Consider the following 22,667-nt stretch of genomic DNA (forward strand, 5'->3'; position numbering starts at 1 on the left):
CAATCTGAAATTTTATGGACCGATCCAATAACTTATCAATAAATGAAAATTGAACGTTTTTGTGAGTGATAGAAGTTTTTTAAAAACGATCGATAAAGGATAATGACAGACAGACAGATAGAGGAAAGAGAACTCGAGTGTGGGTGGAATAGTTCGTAGATCCAACGAAGAGAGCGCTGCTTTGCTCGGTTTGCGCGGAGATACGACCCTTCGAACTCGAAGGCGGCTCATTCGGTCGGTGTTTACTGCCACCGGGCAGATCGTGCGCGCTTTTACGTTGCTGCGATCGCCGTCGGCGACGTCAGTGACGAGAACTCGTGGATTTTGTCGAAGCAAAATCGATCGTCGATCGATCTTACGCGACGCAGTGCGAACCCGCGACGGAGTTCTCAGTTATTAAAAAAAAAAGCGTTTTAGTTTATTAAATAAAAATAATAATTAAAACATTAAAAACAAAATTTTAACAAAAGATTCGTGTTTTTTCCCTAAGATTGTTTTCGCCGCGCGGACGCGACGAGGCGAGGCGATAGTTTTCTGGTGAAAGCACCCGGCTCGATCATTTCGATCGCCCCGCGGAACTTTCGCGCTGTTAGGCGCGGTAATAAAATGCGAGCCTCGGGCGTGCTCGCGCCGCTTCAACGGATTTCCGAACGGGAGACTCGCGAGTGAACGTTCCGCGATTAAGTACGAGTGATTTGCCCCGATCGATCCCGTCGATGGCGAAATCCGCGGCAGAGAATGGTGCGTTTATCTACGAGCGGGATCTATGACTTGGCGAACGTATAGGCGCGGGTGTGTTAACGGATCTGTATCTCCGCGCGAATTGTGCTCTCGATCCTCGATACCGCGCGCACGCGTGTCGATTAGGCGCGCTCGCGCGCAGATCATTTTTCCTCCGAAGGACGTAAGTCGGCTGACTTAAGAATCCGCATGGGAAACTTGGACTGCAAAATCCTCACAGATATTCGAACCTAATCCTCATAAATATTCGACCTGTCGTCACACCTTAACATGATTAGTAAGCGTCGGATTATCGGTCCCGTCACGTCATAAGTCCCCAAGCGTTCGCCAAATCCGTGTATCTTTCGATCTTGCGCGATCGTCGGAAAGCAGTCGCCCTCGGACGAATCTCTTCCCCGAGTCAGTCGACGGAAGATGCCTTGATCGAGTCCTCCCTGGTCCCCGCAAAGATGACGCCCGATCGCTCGATCCGTTTTCCGGTGCTCCTCCTCTTCACCTGCGTTTCTCGCGCTTTCGTCCTCGGCGAGCAGCAATTCCTCGAGAAGCCGCTGCCCTACCAGGAGGTGTCGTCCGGCGACGATGTGCGGTTGCGTTGTATAGTGCAGGACAAGGGTGGCGAGTGCATCTGGCAAAAGGATCGGAGGCCGGTGGGCAAACACCCGGACAAGTACGAGTGGGCGAGCGGCCGCGGCGGCGGCGATTGTACCCTTCTGATAAAACGCGCCAATCTGACCTTCGACGACGGCGATTGGGAATGCCAGGTCACCTCCAGCGACTTCACCCGCCAAGACGCGCTCTCGTCGGACAAGTCCAGGCTGGTTGTCAGAGGTGAGAACTCGATTTTATTCCGTCCACCTTCGGCGGGACCTTTACGTTTGTAATTTGTAGGTATATACCTTTCAGTTTATCGCGAGTGTTTTCGTACTATTTACTATTAGAGAATGAGGAAGGAGTAATTTTTTGTGCTGGTAAACGGGAAAGGAATAAATATGTTATGTTCTAAATAATGGATATGATGAATTTTACATATATGATTAATTAGCTATAAAGACTCTCGATATTAAAACTAACGAGTAAAAAGATTTCATAGCTCATAGTTTGAATTTAAATATATAGTATTGTATATAGAGCTGTTATACACAACGGTTATATAAAATTGTATAACTCTTATATGAAATAACTACGTACATGATCTACATTTGCGTGGTATATTTAAATAGAACTAGATATTTACTAAAAATACAAAGACGATGCAAATGAAATTATTATGAAAAAGTTGGCACAAATTCTTGTACTCGCGTATAAAAATTTATTTTTTACGTTTTGCGCGCGCGATTAATGCACGTTTATATTTTTACATAATTTATGCAATCTGTTGGCATATTCAGTGCACTCGCGAATATTTCGTTAAAGCGCGTTGGAGTCGTTCGGAAGCATCGTTAATATTCCGCGAACATTGACCTCGAGTGATGCAAGGAAACACACAAAGCAGCCGTTGTGCTCTACTTTCCTGTAATTTTGCAATATCCGTGTTAATGGAAATTTGGTCGAGAGTGGCTCAATCGGCTCCTTTTTAGCTATCCCTCCTGGTAAGAGCGCGGTAATGATAAGATCGCGGTCATTACTATTCGTCCGACTGGAGTGGGAGCAGAACCGGAGGTAGCCGAACCTAAACATAACAATTTCTGTCTCGCTCTATCTTATCTAAAATGCACCCTAATGCGTGTTCCAGTAAAACCCCACAAACCTCAACTGGAATACGCGAGGGTCCCTTTGGGCGCCACCCTAACGCTGAAGGAGGGGCAGGAAGTAAAGATTTCCTGTGTTTCGAGATACGGAAATCCAGTCGCCCTCATCAAGTGGTAAGCTGACACTTTGTCCTTAAAACATTCGTATTGCGTCGCGATGAAGTTACTCTAATAACATAAAAATATAAAAATATAAGAAAAAAGAGATACCTATAATTTAAAAAAAATGGAAAAAGAAAAAAAAACTTGAAAACTGAAGACAATAAAAATGTATATGGTAAGAGTCTGCCCCGGAATGTCTGATAAGTTTTAAAATTTAATGCAATGTGACATGGACGTCCAGAGAAAGCATTAATGTTTCACTTTACCTCCCTTTGTTTACGCACTCAATTTACGAGAAAATCTCGTACGCGCGATAATTTCTCACTAATTGTAAGAAGTGTTCTAGCACGATGCCGATAAAAAGAAATGATAGAAAAAAAATGTTGAAAGGTTCAGAGTTTATACCCGATAATTACAAATGCATCCATTTGTATCTCAAACGGTCTTTTACGGTCTGAGACAGGGCGATTAGGAGTTAAACAATTTTACTTTTGGGCGCAATCGACTGGCTATCGGAATGTTGACCATACCTGCCGATCTTGATGGGACGAAATCTCCATTACAGTCGGTTAAAAGAGTATCAGATAATTTATACGAGTAAATTCCTGAGAAAGTAAACACAGCGAGGGAAAAAAGAAAAACATCTTCAAAATAAATATTTTCTTTAAATGCGAACTTTTCCATCTTTAATTATTTTCGTAATCCAGACTTACATACAATACACAATTCGTTCCTCGGAATTGAAATTTTTAAAAATTCTCAGAGATTATGCAAGGAATTAATATTTATCTTTCCCAAGAAGGACACTCGCAAAAAAATTTGTGTTTTTTTTTTTCACAATCCTTGGCCGAGAGGATATTTATATACCTGTCGGCGTCGGATATCGGTCCTCCGGAGCGATTCCCGAATATTTACCGATACGACATCGCAATAACGACATCCCGACTGTTTTGTGACCGTACTGACCGCTAGGAGGTCCGAGATAACACTTTCGGATTGCGTTTTTGCGACCCGGCGACGCCTCGTCGGGAGGCTAAGTAGCGCGCTTTATGCACATTCCTGCGCATACACGGCTGCACTTGTTTTCTTACCACCGCAGAAAATACGGCCGTTTTCAAACGTGGAGCATCACGGCGCGGCGGGTTCGTATATGTATACGCAGCCGGGTCCGCTGATCCGAGAGCCGGTCTGGTGCAAGAAGCCGTGACGTTGTGTTTATGCAGGGGAAGGGCCGCGCGGAGGGATCGTCGTTTTGGTTTACGGTCCGCTGAATTTAGCCGCGCCTTATCTACGTTCTTATGCGATGTAAAACATCTGTTCCTCACGATGGCACGCGCTTCTTTTGGAGGCTTACGCTCCGGGTCGCTCCCAGCAGGAGCGAGCGAGAGGGAAGGAGAAGCAGCGGGTGTAATTTAAAGCCTGTACGGTGGCATATGTAGCCCCTTCACGAAGGGGGGCGACCCCATTGATGAATGGGTCTTTTGAGAAAAGCTAAGTTTCCGATGCGGCTCGTCATGTGTAACTTCTCGGAACACACATGTATGTAAATACGTTTGAAAGCCGTTCTAGTAGTCTCTCACAGGCCTCTCCTTTGTACGTATCTCTTAAACTTGTGCGTCGGGTGGGTCCGATTGTAATTTAGCCTCTTTATTTTACTGCGTCCGAAGTTACGACCTTTTTACTTTTGCACGTTTACGTGGAAGACACAGCGCGGCGGCGCGGCGGCAGCGGCGCAGGCGGTTCGATCGAATTGTTATTTCGGAAGATTGTGCCCCGGTAACATTCGCGTTCCCACGCATTTATTTTTAGGGTCACGGGTACTAATGAAGAATTTCGTCCGGTGGAACTCGTCTGAAACAATATCGACCGCGCATTCTTTTACGACCGATAATAGCCACGCGGTTTAATGATCCCTGCCCGGTTTTCTTTTTCTTCGCGTTGCGGACACGACCACGCCGAGTATAATTATGTAGATTATAGCCATAGAAACCGAGAAACTGGCCGCGAGCGTATAGTCCCGCCGCCGCGCCTGTGAATCACGCGCTAGAAAAGGGTACGGATACCTTCTCTCTCGGCGGCGCTCTTCTTTTTTTCTGGGAAGAAGGCCGGGCCCGTTCGACGTAAACCGATGAATTTATGTGAATCACTCGCGGAAACGATACTGCACACGGAACTGTATGGTCTTGGGCTAATCACGAGCATCCAGCTTCCGTTTGCGCGTTTTCACGTGACACAGTGTCGAACTGGACATATGGGACGAAGAAAAAGCATAGGAACCTTCAAATACGTCAGAAATAGAACATTGTTGAAAAAGATATTATATATATATATATATATATATATATAATATTTATATATATATATAAATTTTACAATTTTGAAAGAAGATGTAACGTATAAAACAATTTTTAATATTATTGTTATTGTTTTGTAAAACAATAGATATTATTTCTAATTATTCTGTATAATTGACACACTGAAACCGCGAAAAATCAATTAAAACGTTTTATATTTTATTCCGATATATTTTGACGTAAAACATAAAATATCTATTTATTAAGAAAATTGAATTACATGAAAAGATATGATTCTAATTAAAGGATCGATGTTACTGATGTCTCATAAAAAATGCATGCTCTGAAAAATTTATTGCAAGCATTTATAATCTGTGTTTAAAATTGTAAGATATATCCTAAATTTAACGACTGGATCTCGCATCTTATTGATTTTTTGCCTAATCTGGAATCTTTTTTTTTTTTTTTAGCGAAAATGTCGGCTAGTGTTTGTCACAAATTTCCAATTTCCGATATACATTAAACTATCCTTAGAACTATACTGTTAAATTTGTCATTAATTTAACTAAAACAATATTGATTTAATTAAACCAATGGAGTTAAAATAATACTGTCTGTGTTAATAATAAATTTCAATACACATGGTACATGGTAATTAAAAATAACAAAAAGTTATTTAACTCAAGGTATTGACTAAATTCCATCCTTCAATATTTAACAGTGTAGTTCTTAGATTACAAGCCTGTGTTCGAGTAAAGTCTGGTTAAAATTAAATGAGGTGTTAAACTGTCTGATACCTGGGGGTAATGCTTTCAAATTTGCCTGGCAGGTTCATAGGGGACAAGGAGGTGGAACCCGAATCGGCGCAGAGCAACGCAACGGAGGTGGATAATCCGAAGACCTGGGTCGCTCACAGTGTTCTACGGGTGCATGGTCAGAGGGAGAATCACGGTCTACCGATCCGATGTGTGACCATGCATCCGACGAGCAGCGCACCGATCAGCACAGAGACACGACTAGACGTTTACTGTACGTGTAATCAATCTCTATTAGAGCTAATAAAATCAATTAAAAGTTATACTATAAAGTTTATCGACATCCTCAAATATCACAGAATAATCAAGGAAACTTGTCGAAAAATTGTTAGAGATAATACATCTCTTCCGGAATAAATGTTATAACTTATAAGGGAAAAATTAAAATTCTCTTTGTCTGTAACAGTTCCCTGGTGAAAAAAATTTCTCATATTTTCAGAAATTTTTTACGAATTTCTCATGTTTTATGAAAAAATATACAATTTTTCAGATCCTACTTTCAGAAATAATTGGATGAGGATTTTCGAAATACTTTAGTATCTGTTTAGTATATATGAAAATTTCTGATAAATTGCACGGGTTTTCTCATATTTATTCAGATTTTTATAAAGATGTGTTGACAGGAAAAATCTGAAGTATCTCATTATTATTTCGTTTAGTTTTTCTAAAAAATATTCCAATTTGTATAAAAAATCTAAAAAATTCTGAGACATTTTTCCACCAGGGTTCTCTTTATTATAACAGTTTTACTTCTTCGAAAAATTTATCTTTGCAAACTGTCAATTTAACGCATTAAAAAAAAACGGATGTCACACGTATTAGAAAGTTACTTTTAAACATATGGTTTTTACAATTGTAACACGAATCTAAGATAACTTAGGAACAAGCGTTAGGTTTTATGCTCCTAAGCTGGGCAAAGTAAGATCAACATGTGCATCACAGCAGTGTCTTGCGGTTTCAGATTCGCCGGAAGTGCGACTCGAGACGAATCCGCAGCCGCTTACAGTCGTTCCGCAGGATACGGTGAGCCACTTGAACCTGAGGTGCCTGGCGGACGCCAATCCGACCCCAAGCATCAAGTGGTACAAAGACTCGATGCCGCTCACCGCGTCCTCGCCGTCGGCGTTGCCAAAGCCGGGCAAAACGACGCTGTTAAACGGAACCGTGTGGGTCTCCGAATTGAGCTTTGATCCGGTCATAAGGTCCGACGCCGGCCTGTACTCATGCAAGGCGACGAACGACGTCAGTGAAAGCGTACCCGCGAGTTACAGGCTCGATGTGCAATGTTCGTAGAATTACATTATGTCTCTCGCTCCGATATACTTTGCCATTTTCCTTTCCCTCCGTAACTGTCTAAAAGCGATCTACGCAACGCTTAACGTCTTTCCTCGAAATGACAAGGTTCCTCTCTTCCTTCATAAAATTGCGTCACACATAAAGTTGTTATGCACAATTATATAGAGCGCTACTGTGAAAGTTGTACTTCTTGAACGTTTAACTCTCTCTCTCTCTTTCTCTTTCTCTCTTCTCGCGCAGAAAAATAAAAGGGAGATTCGAAATATCTACACTCTGTTAAATATTAAAGAATGATATTTAAACCAGCACCTTGAATTAAATAACATTTTGTTATTTTTAATGTGTCGAAATTTATTATTTTAACACACACACAAAACGATATTATTTTTAACGGTATTAACTCCATTGGTATAGTCAAATTAACGTATTGAGTAAGAGCAGTAGCGAACTATAGGAATGATTAAAAATGACTGAAATTGAGTATAATTTGACACTAAATTTAACAGTGTATAGACAAGATTCAACGTAGTTGTAACGTTCGCCTTTAATATTGCTTTATTTATTTATAAATCAGTATAAATAAGAATCGTTTATTCCATTTGCTATCTTAAAGCGAGCATACAATCGACAGACACTCGGTTGCGCATTTGCTAATTGTGTTTCTCTGTAGATAAACCACAGTTGAAGAACGAAGGAAATGGCACATTCCCAAACGTGCAAACGGCGATGTTAAACTCCACCGTGGAGCCCTTCGAGTGCCCCGAATACGAGGCGAATCCACCTGCTCAATATAGATGGGTGCATCTCCGCGGTAGCTTGAAAGAGAAGATCGAGAACCGTGTGCAGAACAAAGGCGGCGGCCGACGTCTGTACCTTCAGAATATCATGTGGTCCGACGAAGGCGAATACCGTTGCATCGCCTTCAACACGATCAACGGCGTTAAGCAAGAGACCGGCTGCGACACGTGCAGCTACGTGCTGCACGTGAACGGACCGCCGGAAATCCAGACCACTGGCGGTCGAGACTTCTACGAGTCCGTCGGATGGGCCGGGGAGCCCGTGCACAGGCTCAAATCTCGATTCTGCTCGCTACCGTCACCGAAACTAGTCGCCTGGCAGTGGGGCAGTTCTCACATTCGAGCCGGTACAGAAAAATATCTTTTTGCTAAGTAGCGGTTTAAATCAGGTCTCGCGGCTCAATTCTCACTTGAACGTGAATAAATCTCTTAGTTAGAAATTATGCAGTACTTATTTATCTTTGTTTCAGAAAATAAAATTCCGATTGTAACCAAGTAGACAAATTTAGATGATCCAGTTTGATTGAGAGTTCAATATTTGATAGTCGAGTCAAGTCGCTAACAAATCGTATTTCTGCTCCACGTTTTTTTTTTATTTAGTCTTTTAATTTTTCAACAGGAGAGAGCATTCATCCGAAGTACGAGGCTCTGCCGTTGGAGCGGATCGTCGAGAATAAGATGGGGACCAGCTGTTACTGGGCCAAGCTAGAGATTAAGGAGCTGCGGAAGGAAGACTCTCGGATGTACACTTTATTAGTAGAGAGCGACAAGGGCCGGGACTCGACGAACATCATGTTGATAGTGAGAGACCCCACAGAGATGCGCGTGATAGCCGCGGCCGTGGCGGTCGGTCTGTTATTCCTGCTGCTGCTGGTCTCCGTCAGCGTGTACTCGTTGCTGAAGCTGCGACGTGGACGGTACCGGCAGAAGGTGGAGGAGGAGGGCAGCATCGCGGCCGACGCGCTCTATGGGAACGGCGCGTCGTTGGACCAGCAGAAGTCTATCAATTCGTCCCACGCGAAGACTTTCGCCAGAAAGTCCAGCTTAGACGGCAACCAGAGCGTGTACGATTATAGCCGCATCGCGAAGCAGACGCGTGCCATGAGCCCGGAAGCATTGAAGGTCAGGAGAGCACCCATGGTCCTACAGCCGCCCACCATCGTGTAAAATATGCGGACCTCCGTCTCTCCCATTGATATCGAATCCCCTCCCTTATCGTCGAATCTTGCTCCTCTCAGCAATGGATTCTACCTTTGTTGTAGTCGTATCTCTTTCTATTATTCTTACATCAGTCTACTTCCTTCTTGAGATATTTTTACGACTTACTCTAGATTATACATATGTGTAAAATCAGAGATACTTTTTAATTACTTTAATGACGTGATACGCAATGTGTATATTTGTATCGAATGTTATAGTCTGATATTTATATCGAGACCTTAACACAAGTGTTCTCGCAAGACTGCCAACTGTTGTTGCGTATCTTTGTATCGTTAAAAAATTTTTTAATCTTTTTTTTCTACATTTAAGTTATTTATTATACCGTGTTGTTCATAGTATTTTACCGTGGTAAGGCAACAATAGCAATCTGTCCATTCGAAATGCAGGCACGTCGTGATAAATATTGTATGAAGAACTCGCGTACCGGTGCAAAGTATAGTCCACGTCGTCGAAGCGGAACGAAGCGTAACTTTAATAGCGGTCGCATCTCAGTGATTTTAATGGCGGTTGCGCGACGAGGCGGGATCAGTGCAAAACTGGACCTCACGGAAACTGTTATATACAGTTCCCGATTTTGATACTTCAACCAAGATGGAATGTAGAAAGAAATTCTACGAGCCTCTTATTTCGAGAATGGCGCAAAACATTATTTCGACTTTACATATGTTCGAAATAGATGACTCAAGTAGGAAATAAGCATCTTTTTTTGCGACAATCATTTATTATACGAAAATAAATTATACAAAACGTATTATTAAATAATATATATATGTATACATACATATATTATATACGGTGCGTGCGAAATCGTAGTATAAGCGAGAATAAAGTAATTTCTCTCTCCCAAAATAAGTCAAAATTATAAAAAAAAATTTTCATGCGAGGATGTTTTCGAAACGATTTTGAAAATCTATCAATAAACATGTATTTAATACTACGATTTCGCACACACCCATGTATATGTATACATATATATATATACATATATAATAAAATAGTATTAGAATAAATAGAAAAGGAACAATCTTTTTGTTCATGATTGCTGGAAATCACCTTCTTGTTGCTCCTGTTTCAGAATAGCCGAGTGCATGGCTTTTAAAAATTTGGATAATGTACTTTTGATCGTGGATGTATGAAGAGCATGCGCTAAAAATGGTATTTTTCTTAAGGTACGACCGGTTAAGCCTTCGCTCTCACGGCTAAGCTCCAAAAGTTTTAGACTATTTTTGGTGTCTTCATATTCTGCGTATCCAAGAACCTTTAACTGCGATATGTCGTGTATCTCTTCATCTTCCAAAATCCCAGTCTAGAATTTATATATGAAATAATATATATTAGTATTAACCGAGGAATATCATTGATACTAAGTAAATATTACTAAATAAATTTAGTAATATCATAATATGGAAGGGTAAAAGCCATAGTGGTGTAAGTCAAATTTTTTAAGATATTGACTCGTGTGCATAGATGCAATCTATACAATATATAAATTGTATCTACGCACACAAGTCATTATTTTAAAAAATTTGACTGTGTACCACTATGGCTTTTATCCCTCCATATGTCTTGCATTAGAATCATAAATTGCAGAAAGTGCTAAGAGATGTATTACTTTAACACTATAATCGATATTTATATATTAAGTATTTATATGTTATTGCGTCTCACAGGATTAAGAAGAGACATACATACCCTCATTAATTCTTTTAAGCACGAATGATAAATATTGTAAATAGCAACCTCGGATGGGTATCCGAGATACTGCTTTATGTCCGCTCGATCGACGAACGCAAGATCTATAGCTTCTGTCATATTGCTCGTCGTTAAAATTAAAACGTTCGGATACCGTTTGATTTGATCCAACTGCGTGAGCAGTGCGTTCACTACGCGTATAGAATCAGACGGTTCGGTGCCGTTGCTGCATAATTTACGTGCGTGAGCTAACGACTCTACCTCATCGATCAGAATGCATATCAGTGCACTTTCGTCCTGAACCAAATTCTTTATTTCGTCGAACAACTTCATAACAAGTTTCCCACTCTGCAACAAATACAAAAATAACACTAACTTTAATATCGAATGGTATAATATGTGAGTCATGTTACCTAATTGTGAATATTGTTATTAATTAATATATAGATTGAATCTTGAATTTCTTTCTTCTATCACAGATTTTAATCCTACATTTCACCGTCCCTTTTCTAAAGCGAGGTAAATAACAGTCAGATACATACCTCAGAAAACCATTTTGAAAATAAGCTGTGGCTATTAATTTCTATAAATTTTCCATGAGTAAAGCGATCTCCCATACGAACAACAGCTTTTTGAGCGAGAGCTTTGCACATACTGGTTTTGCCTGTACCTGGAGGACCGTGCAACAACACCACTTTATTCCAGCTTATAATGTTTGAATTAACAGCGTGATCAGAAAATAACATTGTAGTCTCCACGAAACGTAATAACTAAAAAAAAAAAAGGAAAAAAGAAAATTAAAAACAAGTACTGATATAAAATCACTGTATGAGATACACTGCAAGTAACTGCGATGATACGTACAGCAAAATCATTTTATATTTCTAAATTGATTATCTATTAAATTTACTAACGTTATTCTTTATATCACAATCGTAATACAGATTTTCCCACATGTAGTGAAATTCCTGTGCGGGTAACAACCAGTGACATGCAACTGGCAATTCATCAGAGTCACATGTTATCGTTTCTATGGCAGCATCCTCCTGCGTCAGTCTATAGACATAATACTTGATGGTAGCTCCATGAATTTTGAACGTTCCCCTCTGAAATAAATATATAGATATATTCATGCAAATACAAAATCGTTTCGCAAAAAATTAATGTGAAAATTGACAATACCTCCACATAGTCAGACGAGAATATCATGGATTCCACATGATCTTTTATAATTGTATTTGTAAAATCTTTGCCGTATAGAATAACATCAAGAGGAATCTCTTCCAACAAATGTAATTCTGAATTGACCGTTTCTTCAATTTTGGTTTTCGACAAAGTACTAAAACAATAGAATAGATGTAAATCAATTAATGTTATCGAGCTGAGATCAAGTCCCTGTAAAGTTTTCATAAAATTGATTTCAGGTGCAATCAAGTGCAAACTCAAGTCCTACTGAAATTGATTAGAACCATCAGAACATTTGAAACCTTTAATTATCAATATTATAAAATATAAATTATTGTCCCAATAAAATTGTTTCAATAGTCGAAGAAAGCATTGCTTCGTAAGGAATACATTTAGTCTTTATTTTATTACGAGGTTCACATCTCTCTCAATATTCCCATAGGAAATTATCTAATAAATAAGACTAAGAAATCACTCCAACTATTTTATCATGACAGTGCCTCTTAAATATTATGTCACATGTCATTTTGCAAAAAAGAATTGGTCAATTGGCCAATCCTTCCAGAATCCAATCTCTTTCAAGGTTAACATGAATATAACGAACGAGACGATTCTAATCGAAAATCAAATCAACATATTCGTGACCCTGTCGACAGAACGTGTCCAAACCAATTCGAACAAAGGAGTGAGCAATACCTGCTGGCATGTTGACATACTTCTACGTGCAACACGTTCTCCTCCGGATTCTCTTCGTTCATCTCGAGCGTTCTTACGAATTTGACGGGGTAGGACAGGACAATTAACGAGACAAGATCGGAATGGATCCCTAATGCCACATAATAGACGAGATCTCGGTGAAATCGTGTGCCTCTCTCCGTCGACAGACGCCGTTCCGCCTACCTTTGCGTCGCTTCGTCCAGCTCGTGCCGGATTCAAAGTTTGAAGTCGTTGTTGAGCCATGAAGTGGCAAGACCTAGAAGCCGGCGGAACAGAAGTCCAGAAGTGTCTGGCGGATTCTATAAGACTTTCCAAAACGGCCGGCGATCGAGACGCCTTTATCCGTCGTAGGTAATTCCAGAGAGTTCTCTCTGGCTCCGGTAATTCCGAGCGTTTCTAGAAACGTCGATTCGATCGCTTCTAGATGGTATACGTAAGACCATATGGGTTCTCCCCATGGTCCCTCTTTTTTATGAATAAAAAAAAAAAGATGGTATACGACAGTATACGTACTAGAAGTCGACGCGCGACGTTTCTAGAGACGCCCTAAGAAATGAGAAAAATACGGAATGTTCTATTTCGGGACAGATTCTATGATTTTGCAGACTTTCTTTGATGGAGATCAGTTTCTTATTTGTAATTCATTTTTTAAGCTAATATATATAAATATGTATAAGCCTCACGTTTTAAATATTGAGATCTTTTAAAATAAAAAGTCAGCTGTCTGAAATTATAACAAACGAATTTGATTCGACGCGAATAAAAGTAATAATTGATAATAATAATTTGATTTTACTTCATATCACAAATTAATTAACATTTTCTATCTTTTTAAAGTTAAAAGTTAAAAGATGAAAATGAAGATTTAGTTAATTTTTTTAAATTTAAATAATCCCTTTTGAAAACTGTTCTTCGAACAATTCTAGCACATCCATTTGATAACATGCCTTCGATCAATCTTACTAAACTGAATTTACAAACAGATATTCTAAAGCTGATTTCATTCTAAGAAATGTAAACATACAACTTCTTATATAAACTATATTGCTATTTAAATTTCTATAGAGATGATAGACATATATTTTCTAAAATAAGACGTTTATTCATATTTTATTCCTGGTCTGATGTAAAAATACGAAAATTTGCTCACTCGCGACTATATTTTCCAAGATAAGATTCATGTTTATATTCCACACTCATCATAAAGATATTGGAGAACCCGCCTACCGGCGCGGTTATCATTTCGCCTGAAATTCGCCAGAACGTACGAGACGCCTCGCTCCCCTCGCTCGCTCACGTCTCGAAAGATCGAACCGTTTCTCGACGCATGCGCAGCCGTATAAATACGCCGGGCTACGCGCCGAGTGAGTTCAGTACGGTTCAGTACGCTATCAGAATCAGACTATCGGCAGGCGCAAGTGAGCGATCACAGCTGACTGAGCTGACATCAGCAGAGAGTTGCAACAAGTGACTCACGTCCACACAAAAGCGATCGCGTGTCGTATTCCACTTGAAGCGTGTTCGCGAAGTCATCACTGTCCAGCGAGAGACGAATCCTGCGAAATGGATCTGGTACCATTCATTGTTGGTACAGACTGGGAGGACCTGATGTGCCAATCCCTCTTGAACCAGCTCTTCGACTTGGACGATCGCCGACCGCAACGGGTGCCGGTAGTGCCGGTGCCGACTGAGAGTGTCAGGCAGAAGCTGATAGGACCGCAACGGCGTGACGAAGTGGACGAGCTCAGGGACATGCTGAAGCTGGCGATCAGGCGTTGCGAGAATCCGTCGCCCCCCGTCAACAAGGACGACTTCCAGGTGGTGCTGGACGTGCAGCAGTTCAAGCCGGAGGAGATCAGCGTGAAGATCGTGGACGATCACCTCGTCGTCGAGGCCAAGCACGAGGACCGGCAGGACAGGCACGGCTGGGTATCCCGCCAATTCGTCCGCAGGTACCCGCTACCGCAGGACATCGACGTTGACAACATGACGTCCAAGCTGTCCTCCGACGGTCTCCTGACGCTCGTTGCGCCGAAGAAGCGGCCGTTGAAGGACGAGTCGGTGAGGACGCTCCGAATCGAGTGCACCGGCAAGCCCTTCGTCCAGAAGCAGGAAAAGCCGAAGACGCTCGAGCAGGGTCAGCAGGGCGAAAAGGAGAAGAAGCAGGAGTGAGAAATGGACTCTTAGAAGTATTAACTGTTCATATTGTTCGTTAAATCAATATTATGTTCCTGTGTGTATAATCCTACGGGCGTGCGATAGATCTATCGACCGTTAGAGACGTATGAACTTTGATATCGGTCTATTTTACAAGTTAGTCCCTGTGATATGATTAAAGTTACGATTAGTTTTATACGAGGGCGTTTCCAAGTCCATACAATGCATTTATTTAAAGATTATTCAATTAATTAGTTATTTTTAACAGACTGTCAATTGAACCAATAATATTTACTACTCCTAAATTAACTACTATCTCATAAATTAAGAAACATGACTTCCAATTTCATAGATTGCTCCATTTTTTATTTTTTATTAAAATTTAATTTCCTCGATATATCTGTGCTGTGGTAGCTAAACGGAAGAATTACTACTGAAATTGTATCATGAACTTTCACAATAAGATAGGATAGATGAGCTAGGATGTATTTATTATTAGGTGTAATCGCGCGCGCGCGAATAAAGGTCCTATAGTTAGTGTTAGGTGAAAAGAAGTATAATAAGTTTTTGTTTCTGGAACATAGAAAATTAATGATCGTAAAACTGATGTAAGACTGCGATTATTTGTCAAATACATATAAAATTTTTTTTTAATTATAATGGTGTCATTTTATTATCACCCTATTGAACTTATTACCACTTCCTTATTCCTTTATCTCATTGATATAGTCACGTTTATCATTATATACATATTTATTTCCGAGAAATTTTCTATGAAGTAATTTATTCTACGCATTATTTTAGAACCATAGGATATCCTTATTCTTTAGCTTATAATTTATTTTTCTTTAGCAGAAGTTTTGTTAAGTGTACAAAATCATTGAATGAAAGTAATTAAACGATTGCGAAAGGAGAGTTTAATCTTACGAAGCAAAAAATGGATAACAAAACTGCTTGATTAGTTTCAAATGGCGTTTAAGAAAATGTTCAGTTAATCGCAACGATATGTGATACAAAAAATTAAAAAGTTACAGAAAATAAATCTTTTCTTTCCCTCGTTCCTTCTGTATACCGATGTCGATTAGAAGAAAATTAAAAAACTTGTACGACACAGTTTTATTACATAAAGTTAAAATATAATTAAAAAGGTACAAAATTTCTACATACTAAATTACACATGTACTTATAGGGATTCCATATACATATATTATTTATAACGTTGTAATTATATTAAATTTAACTGTCATAAGGTCATAACACAAAGCAGAAATTTTCCTACAGTTCATATATGTATACAAACTGTAACGTACATACATGATAATCTAACAGCGTTCTGAAATTTGTCAGTTCATTATCCTGTACAGTTTCTTTTATTTCTGACACAATTTCTGACTCGACTTCTTTTAGCAATTAGTTTATTGTCAGCTTTTTAGATTTCAAGGTAACATATCTTTCACTTGATATGCCGACTGGCACAAGTAGTCTCGATGTTAATGGCTTTTTCCTTTCTTCGTGTCTCTTCTGTAGCTTTTGATTTACTTATTGTTAGTGCCATGATGGTCAAGACATAGGCCTTATTTTTAACTATCTTTTACCAATAAAAGTGCGCTTTTATTTTTGAGATGCTATAGTTTACGTTACATATACTATAGCATTAAATAAAAGCGCACTTTTTTACCAATAAAAAAGAGTTGAGAATATGGACCATACCCGGATAGCACATATGTCTGAAAGATGTCTTTAAAATGTCTTTTAGACATGCGTGTCATCTCGGTAGTCTTCATGAAAATGAGCACATCTCCCTGAATGTACGATGTACGTACGATTGACAAAAAAGATGAAAAGAGGAAAGAGCCATTATGCAAATGCCTATTGTGTAAATCTGAAAGCTATTCGTTTTACTTACTCCATAAGGTTCTTTTCATGAAATATAGTAAATATATATTTGAGCATTGAAAAGAACGAAAAACGTAAGTAGAAAATGTGCAAGTAAAACAAACGGGTATTATAAGCGTGCAATGTAGATATTAATAATGTAATATGTGTTGACTGAACTAAAAATGTACAAATTTTGCTGTCATTGAAGGCAAAAGAATTTTATTCAAAGAAAAACATTCAAATTAAAATTTTGCAAATGTTATCCACTCATCATTTGATGCAAACTGCGTTAGTCTTTTGTTAATTATATTAGAAGTAATTAGAAAATTAAACAAATTTAATAAACTTTATTATCCGAATATTTCTTTTCAAATGTCTCGTTTTCTTGAAATGATTTATGATGAAACTGCGGTAGAAATGATTCATCCTGTACCGAGTTCTAAAATATTCGATATTTTATAACACGCTTGTTGCACGTGAATGACGAACGTTCAGCGTTCATAAGTACGTGTTGTCGAATGATCAAGGACTTTTCAAAGTGTTCGTGAGCGAAAATATTTAGATAACGATTCAAATATAATGTTTCTTGGCAAGTTTCTGCAGATAAGGATATTAATGATGTGTATTATTTTCTTCAGTGTTAACACCGCGTATGTCATTTTATTATTTCTTACGCCTAGCATTCTAGCGCATTGCACTTACATATTTTATATTATTTTTTTAAATACATATATAATAATAAGAAAATCAACGTAAATCTTAGTTAATATATAAATATATATTATATAGCTAATATATAAATAAAATAATATATATACATTTCTTAGTTAATATATAAATAAATATAATATATAATATATAAATATTATAAAAAATCGATATGGCACTTCACGTAATTCGCAACTATTGACGTGCAATCGACAATGCAATTTTCTGACCAAACCTGCATGTTTGTTTTCTATTCCTTGTACGTACGATTATGGATGAAAAGTGTTATAATTGCGTGATATTGTTAAACAAATGGTAATTTCCGTAACACCTTTGCTCATTCATCGTGTTGACTTTGCACGTCATCTCGATTCATTTAACTGTCAAATGTGAGTGAATTGCGTCATGCTTTTCTGTGCCACTGACGTGGCTCAATTTCGTTCTTCTAAATGTTCTTTTTTAAAAGAAAGCTAACCTTCCTTTTTCAGGTTTGACCTTTTTAGATCTGCACAAAATCTTTATTATATATATATAGCCTATTGAGATGAAACAGATAATTAATAAAACCTTTGTTATGATATATAAACGATCTGAGCATGTATTATACCCTGTGGAAGTTTTCTGACATATGCGAGAAGATAAATCGATGGAGATTGGAGATTTTAACTACGCCGAAGTTCGAACCAAATAGCTATCGACAAACAGCAGAAAGGAACAATTGAGCACATCTCCGTTCATTCACCGTTTATTGTGCAGATAGAGGGTTGAGCAGATTGGCGGAGGATCTATTTTAACATAACGAGAGTGTAGCTTCCATCCGCGGTAATTTCTCGAAGCCCTGCTACGTCATAGAACGTACCTCGGGTACCTCCCCAGTCCTCCCACCCAGGCCGAAAACCGTCTGACATAAATAGCGGTCGCAACGACGGACCCGTGTCAGTGTTGAAATTCCCGTGCGAGTACACGAGGCATTGCATCCTACGCAAGCAGCGGGTAGTGCGCTTAGTCTCTTCGACGAAGCTGTGAAATCGAGATAACCGATTCGTATAAGCAAGTAGAGAACACATCGACGACGTCATGTATCTCCTGCCGCTGTTGTTCTCGAATCTCCATCTGGGCCTGGACGCACCCGTCGGCTCGCTAGACCCAACTCTCGGTAGAATGAGCCCTGTCCGACCGGAAGGCTTAACCCGCATCTACCCGACCGCCAGTTTCGACCGCGGGGTACTGGACTTTTACTACAGACCCTGGGCGGGGCATCAGGATGTCCTCAGTTCCACGATGATTGGCGACAAGGTCTTCAAGATCACCCTAGATGTGAAGCAGTACAAGCCGGAGGAGGTCACCGTCAAGGTGGTGGACCGTTGGGTGGTCGTCGAAGCCAAGCACGAGGCGACGGAAGACGACGGCAACGTCTTGTCCCGGCAGTTCGTCAGAAAATATCTGCTACCCAGTCGCGCTGAAGTGGGCCAGGTCTCTGCCACGATATCGAGCGACCATCTCCTGATAGTCACAGCGCCGATGAAGCCGCAGGACGAGAGAGTGATCAAGATCGAGCAGACCGGAAAGCCGGCCGTTTCTCCTAACAGCCAGAAAGAGGCTGGCGAGTCCGAATTGTCCGAAACGGTCCCGGCCGTCGAGAGAAAATCGGAGGACAACAAGGTAGTTCGGGAGGAAGTGACGGCTACGCAGGCACAGGAAGCACTACCGAAGCCCGAAAAATGATAGACTGAATTACGGAATCTTTTTTTTTCCGTTCTATTTGATACGTAATTTTGCACACGTAATTTTGTTGTTTTACACTTTGCACTTACTCCTACAAAACTACGTTCCTCGCTCTGTTGGCTATAACTATAATACATTCCTTATTGTATTGTAGTTACATTGTATTATAGTATATATTATACTCTTTTTATTGTATATATATTACCGATTATGATGCTTAGTGCCATACTAATCCATCCTTGAGAGAAATGTGGTTGTGTTTTTATATTGATGATAAAATAAACGGGTTTTTATCAGCATCCAACGTTATTATTTAGTTCTTTCATATCGTTCAGATAATGTTATGTTTGATTAATAGAAATCATATTTACATAATACAAAAAAATATACGCGCATATTCCTACATAATTTTTCTTATACATTCACACTGATTGTGAGTATTTTTCAACTGCTAATAATCGGAATTAACTGTTCGTTTTTTGCTGCACTTCTGAACTAATGCAACATAATGCAATAAGTTAAGCGGGGAGCACACACTTCTGCATAACGCATAACGCGTAAGCATAAGAAAATTGATTGGTCTATTTTCTTATGCACATGTGTATGGACCAATCAATTTTCTTATGCTTACGCGTTATGCGTTGTGCAGAAGTGTGTGCTCCCGGCTTTAGAATGAAACAAATATTTTGTTTTTTTCTAAGTTATTGCACTAGTACAGAAGTGCAGCGAAAACGAACAGGCCTCACGATAACGTTTCAGAGAATTTGAATTTCTAAAAGAAGGATCAATAGAAATTGCTTGCTGTATCAAATTTCAATCCAATAGCTTACGGTAAATTAAGAAAAAACGCAATTGAGTGCATCTCGCATCTCCCTTTGTTTATCAATAGGAAAAAAAGGCAGTCGAGTGTATGTGTCCGTCGGCTATTAATTACTGACTGCAGTAAATACGCCAGAAGCAACGAGAAGGCTCTACTTTATACTAAACGAAAATAGAACGCAGAAATAGTCTCTAAGGTGCGACTCTCCGTAGGTCCTTACCCCGGCCGCAGATTTATTAGAGTTCGTTCTATAAATATAGTTTTGTCGAGGTCAAGTTAAGCTTGCTTGCGATATGGATGCTTCATTAGCTGAGTCATATAACTGCTCATCGAGAATAATAATCAAAATAATAAAACTAAGACGTAAAATAATGTTCACACGATACACATTTTTAATAAATTTTGAATATATAGATTTCTCTGCTGCAAGTAAACAAATCTAACAATATCATTTAAGAATAGTGTTAGATAATAACAAAAAAGAAGACCCAAGATATATTTAGAAGAATAGGATATCTTCGGGATATCTTTTGGACGTCTTTTTGTTATGCATGCTATGTGGAGAATGCGAGAAACATGAAACGATATTTCTAAAAGTTTTTAGAATTTGCTTGACTGTGATGATAAATAAGATGAGAAATCATTTAATTCACGATGTTTATCATGCCAGTGATGTGCTAATCGTTTTATCGTTAAGTAATATATTTGTAGAAAAAGATTTTAAAATCTAGGAGAAATCCGAGAATTTTTTAATACTTTATTTATGCAACAATCGTTTCGTCTGTGAAATAATTCGACATCTGCAGTTGGATCATAATTTAAAAACGATAATCGATTTTGTACTTATATTCATTATACGGGCGCCACTTTCAATTTTTTTCTACTTGAAAGCAATTAATAACCTATTTACACTATTTGTTGAAATAATGATAAGAAAATTTAGTTATATGTGTATATATATATATATATACATATATATATTAGAAGTGGCGACCCCGTATTATGAATAAGTACCGTCGATTTGATTTGTTGTTAGTCTAGACTTCTAGATTCTAACATCACCTTGATACTTATCATTATTGTTTATCTGCTTATTATTTAGTGCACACATATGCTTTGCAAACAGTGCCACGTAACTGTCTATAATAACAGGAAAAATCCAGAAGTATCGTTTTAGCGATGAAGCGTTTTATCAGGTCATATCGTTTCGAAAAGTATAATAAAATGAAACAGCTGTTACTACCGAATTAAATTTCGGGTATTTCCGTATCTCTGCGATTGACTCGACAATATTCAGCAGCATTGCAGTTGAACAGAGATTCTCTCTCTCTCTCTCTCTCTCTCTCTCTCTCTCTCTCTCTCTCTCTCTCTCTCTCTCTCTCTCTCTCTCTCGCCGTACTGTTTATGTACGGACCCAAGGACATCGCAGCGAGATTAAACGATTATCTTGGCAAATATTCGCTGGTCTCCAGGTAGCAAAACATTCTCGACTTACAATTAGAAAACTGTGTTTTAAAATGACACAAGCATTATTGTGTGCAGCTTGTAATTTAGTGCGTGACTATAATATGTCGATGTTTGACGCGCCATAAAATATATGTAGAAGGATCAATAATCTAAATTGCGTAACAATTTTTAACTAAACCTTTTGAAAATATTTGTCATCTAAAACGCCTTTCTATTTTATACCTCTATATAATAGGCTCTTAATCAATTTGTAAATAGTAAAGTTGCGAGGAAAAAATTTTTTTTATCAAAAGAAACATTTTTGTTCTAAACTAATTCTTAACAAAATTAATGAAATCAGATACCAAAATTTACAGTTTATCTTCTAATTTTTATTTATATTAATATGAATTAATAATTAAAGATATTAATGCAATATTTTGTCTGGTACTCTTCAAGTTCCTGGATAGAAAAAAAATGTTTTAAAGAAAATATTTTCATAAAAGGAAAGAGACAATTAAATGAACTTTTATCACCAATTTTTACATCATATCAATTAAAGATTCAAAATCTACTGTTTCTTTCATAATTGTTTTTTTTCCCCGGATAATTTTTTAAACAATCTCATCGACTAAAATATCTAACTACTTCAAAATATATTTAATTTGACAGAATAATTTATTATTATTCACTATTATATGTTAACATTGTTAACGCAACATGCGCGCATATAATAATTACATCAATAATAATAGATACATTATATGCATTGATAATAATAAAAATAAAATCGTCTGCTGTAGATGTAAAAATGCAAGTGTAAAGAGAAACGTTTAAAAGACAAAGGCATTTGTTAAAACGTTCGTTAAAACGTTTTGTATTTTTATCACTTGCCGTGACAGGTAATCAGGCGCTTCCGTAGAAGCAAATAGAAACATTGAATTGCATACAGCGCACGTATAAGAATAGAATTGTTGCCCAGACTTTCGTTTAAAAAAAAAAAGATAATCTGCAACATAATTGACCCTAATCCCTCCAACCATGCACTTTCGTGTTCCACGCGTTTCTAACGTCGTTTGTTCCGGTCGTTTGTTCCGGAAAATCAATGGCCGTGGGATAATCCCCCATACCTCTAAAAACAGTTGTTATAGTAGGGAACATATCAGATAGAAATTTCAGGGCCCTAGCAGCTAGCTCATTTACTCTCGAAACGGCAAACAGTTAAAATCTCGTTGATTAAATGGCGGAAAAAACGTTGGAGGGATTAGGATTGAACACAATCTGTTGCGTCATTAACCCAATTCTTCTTTTTTATAGCATTGACT

At 38.5% G+C, this 22,667-nt stretch overlaps 4 protein-coding genes across 4 annotated transcripts; 3 read left to right on the top strand and 1 right to left on the bottom strand.

Annotated features, from left to right (window-relative positions):
• The first annotated feature begins 162 nt into the window (after nt 1–162).
• Nucleotides 163–9,815, top strand: LOC139819810 (synaptogenesis protein syg-1). The gene is made up of 6 exons (XM_071789556.1): nt 163–1,569; nt 2,474–2,603; nt 5,715–5,914; nt 6,662–6,985; nt 7,667–8,140; nt 8,413–9,815. Exons 1-6 carry the CDS (start codon nt 1,191–1,193, stop codon nt 8,958–8,960), a joined length of 2,055 nt encoding a protein of 684 aa, XP_071645657.1. The 5' UTR covers nt 163–1,190; the 3' UTR covers nt 8,961–9,815.
• A 20-nt stretch (nt 9,816–9,835) lies between these two features.
• Pch2 (pachytene checkpoint 2 protein) lies at nt 9,836–12,910 on the bottom strand. Its single transcript, XM_071789567.1, has 6 exons — nt 12,588–12,910; nt 11,889–12,045; nt 11,621–11,812; nt 11,249–11,476; nt 10,707–11,054; nt 9,836–10,320 (listed from the first exon to the last, which is right to left on the bottom strand). Exons 1-6 carry the CDS (start codon nt 12,647–12,649, stop codon nt 10,048–10,050), a joined length of 1,260 nt encoding a protein of 419 aa, XP_071645668.1. The 5' UTR covers nt 12,650–12,910; the 3' UTR covers nt 9,836–10,047.
• Nucleotides 12,911–13,970: 1,060 nt separating this feature from the next.
• On the top strand, nt 13,971–15,419 carry LOC139819819 (heat shock protein 23-like). Its single transcript, XM_071789581.1, has one exon. It carries the CDS (start codon nt 14,172–14,174, stop codon nt 14,778–14,780), a length of 609 nt encoding a protein of 202 aa, XP_071645682.1. The 5' UTR covers nt 13,971–14,171; the 3' UTR covers nt 14,781–15,419.
• Nucleotides 15,420–18,274: 2,855 nt separating this feature from the next.
• On the top strand, nt 18,275–19,375 carry LOC139819830 (protein lethal(2)essential for life-like). The gene has a single exon (XM_071789587.1). It carries the CDS (start codon nt 18,429–18,431, stop codon nt 19,074–19,076), a length of 648 nt encoding a protein of 215 aa, XP_071645688.1. The 5' UTR covers nt 18,275–18,428; the 3' UTR covers nt 19,077–19,375.
• Nucleotides 19,376–22,667: the final 3,292 nt, after the last annotated feature.

This window comes from Temnothorax longispinosus, chromosome 1, assembly GCF_030848805.1.
Source record: "Temnothorax longispinosus isolate EJ_2023e chromosome 1, Tlon_JGU_v1, whole genome shotgun sequence".
NCBI lineage: Eukaryota > Metazoa > Arthropoda > Insecta > Hymenoptera > Formicidae > Temnothorax > Temnothorax longispinosus.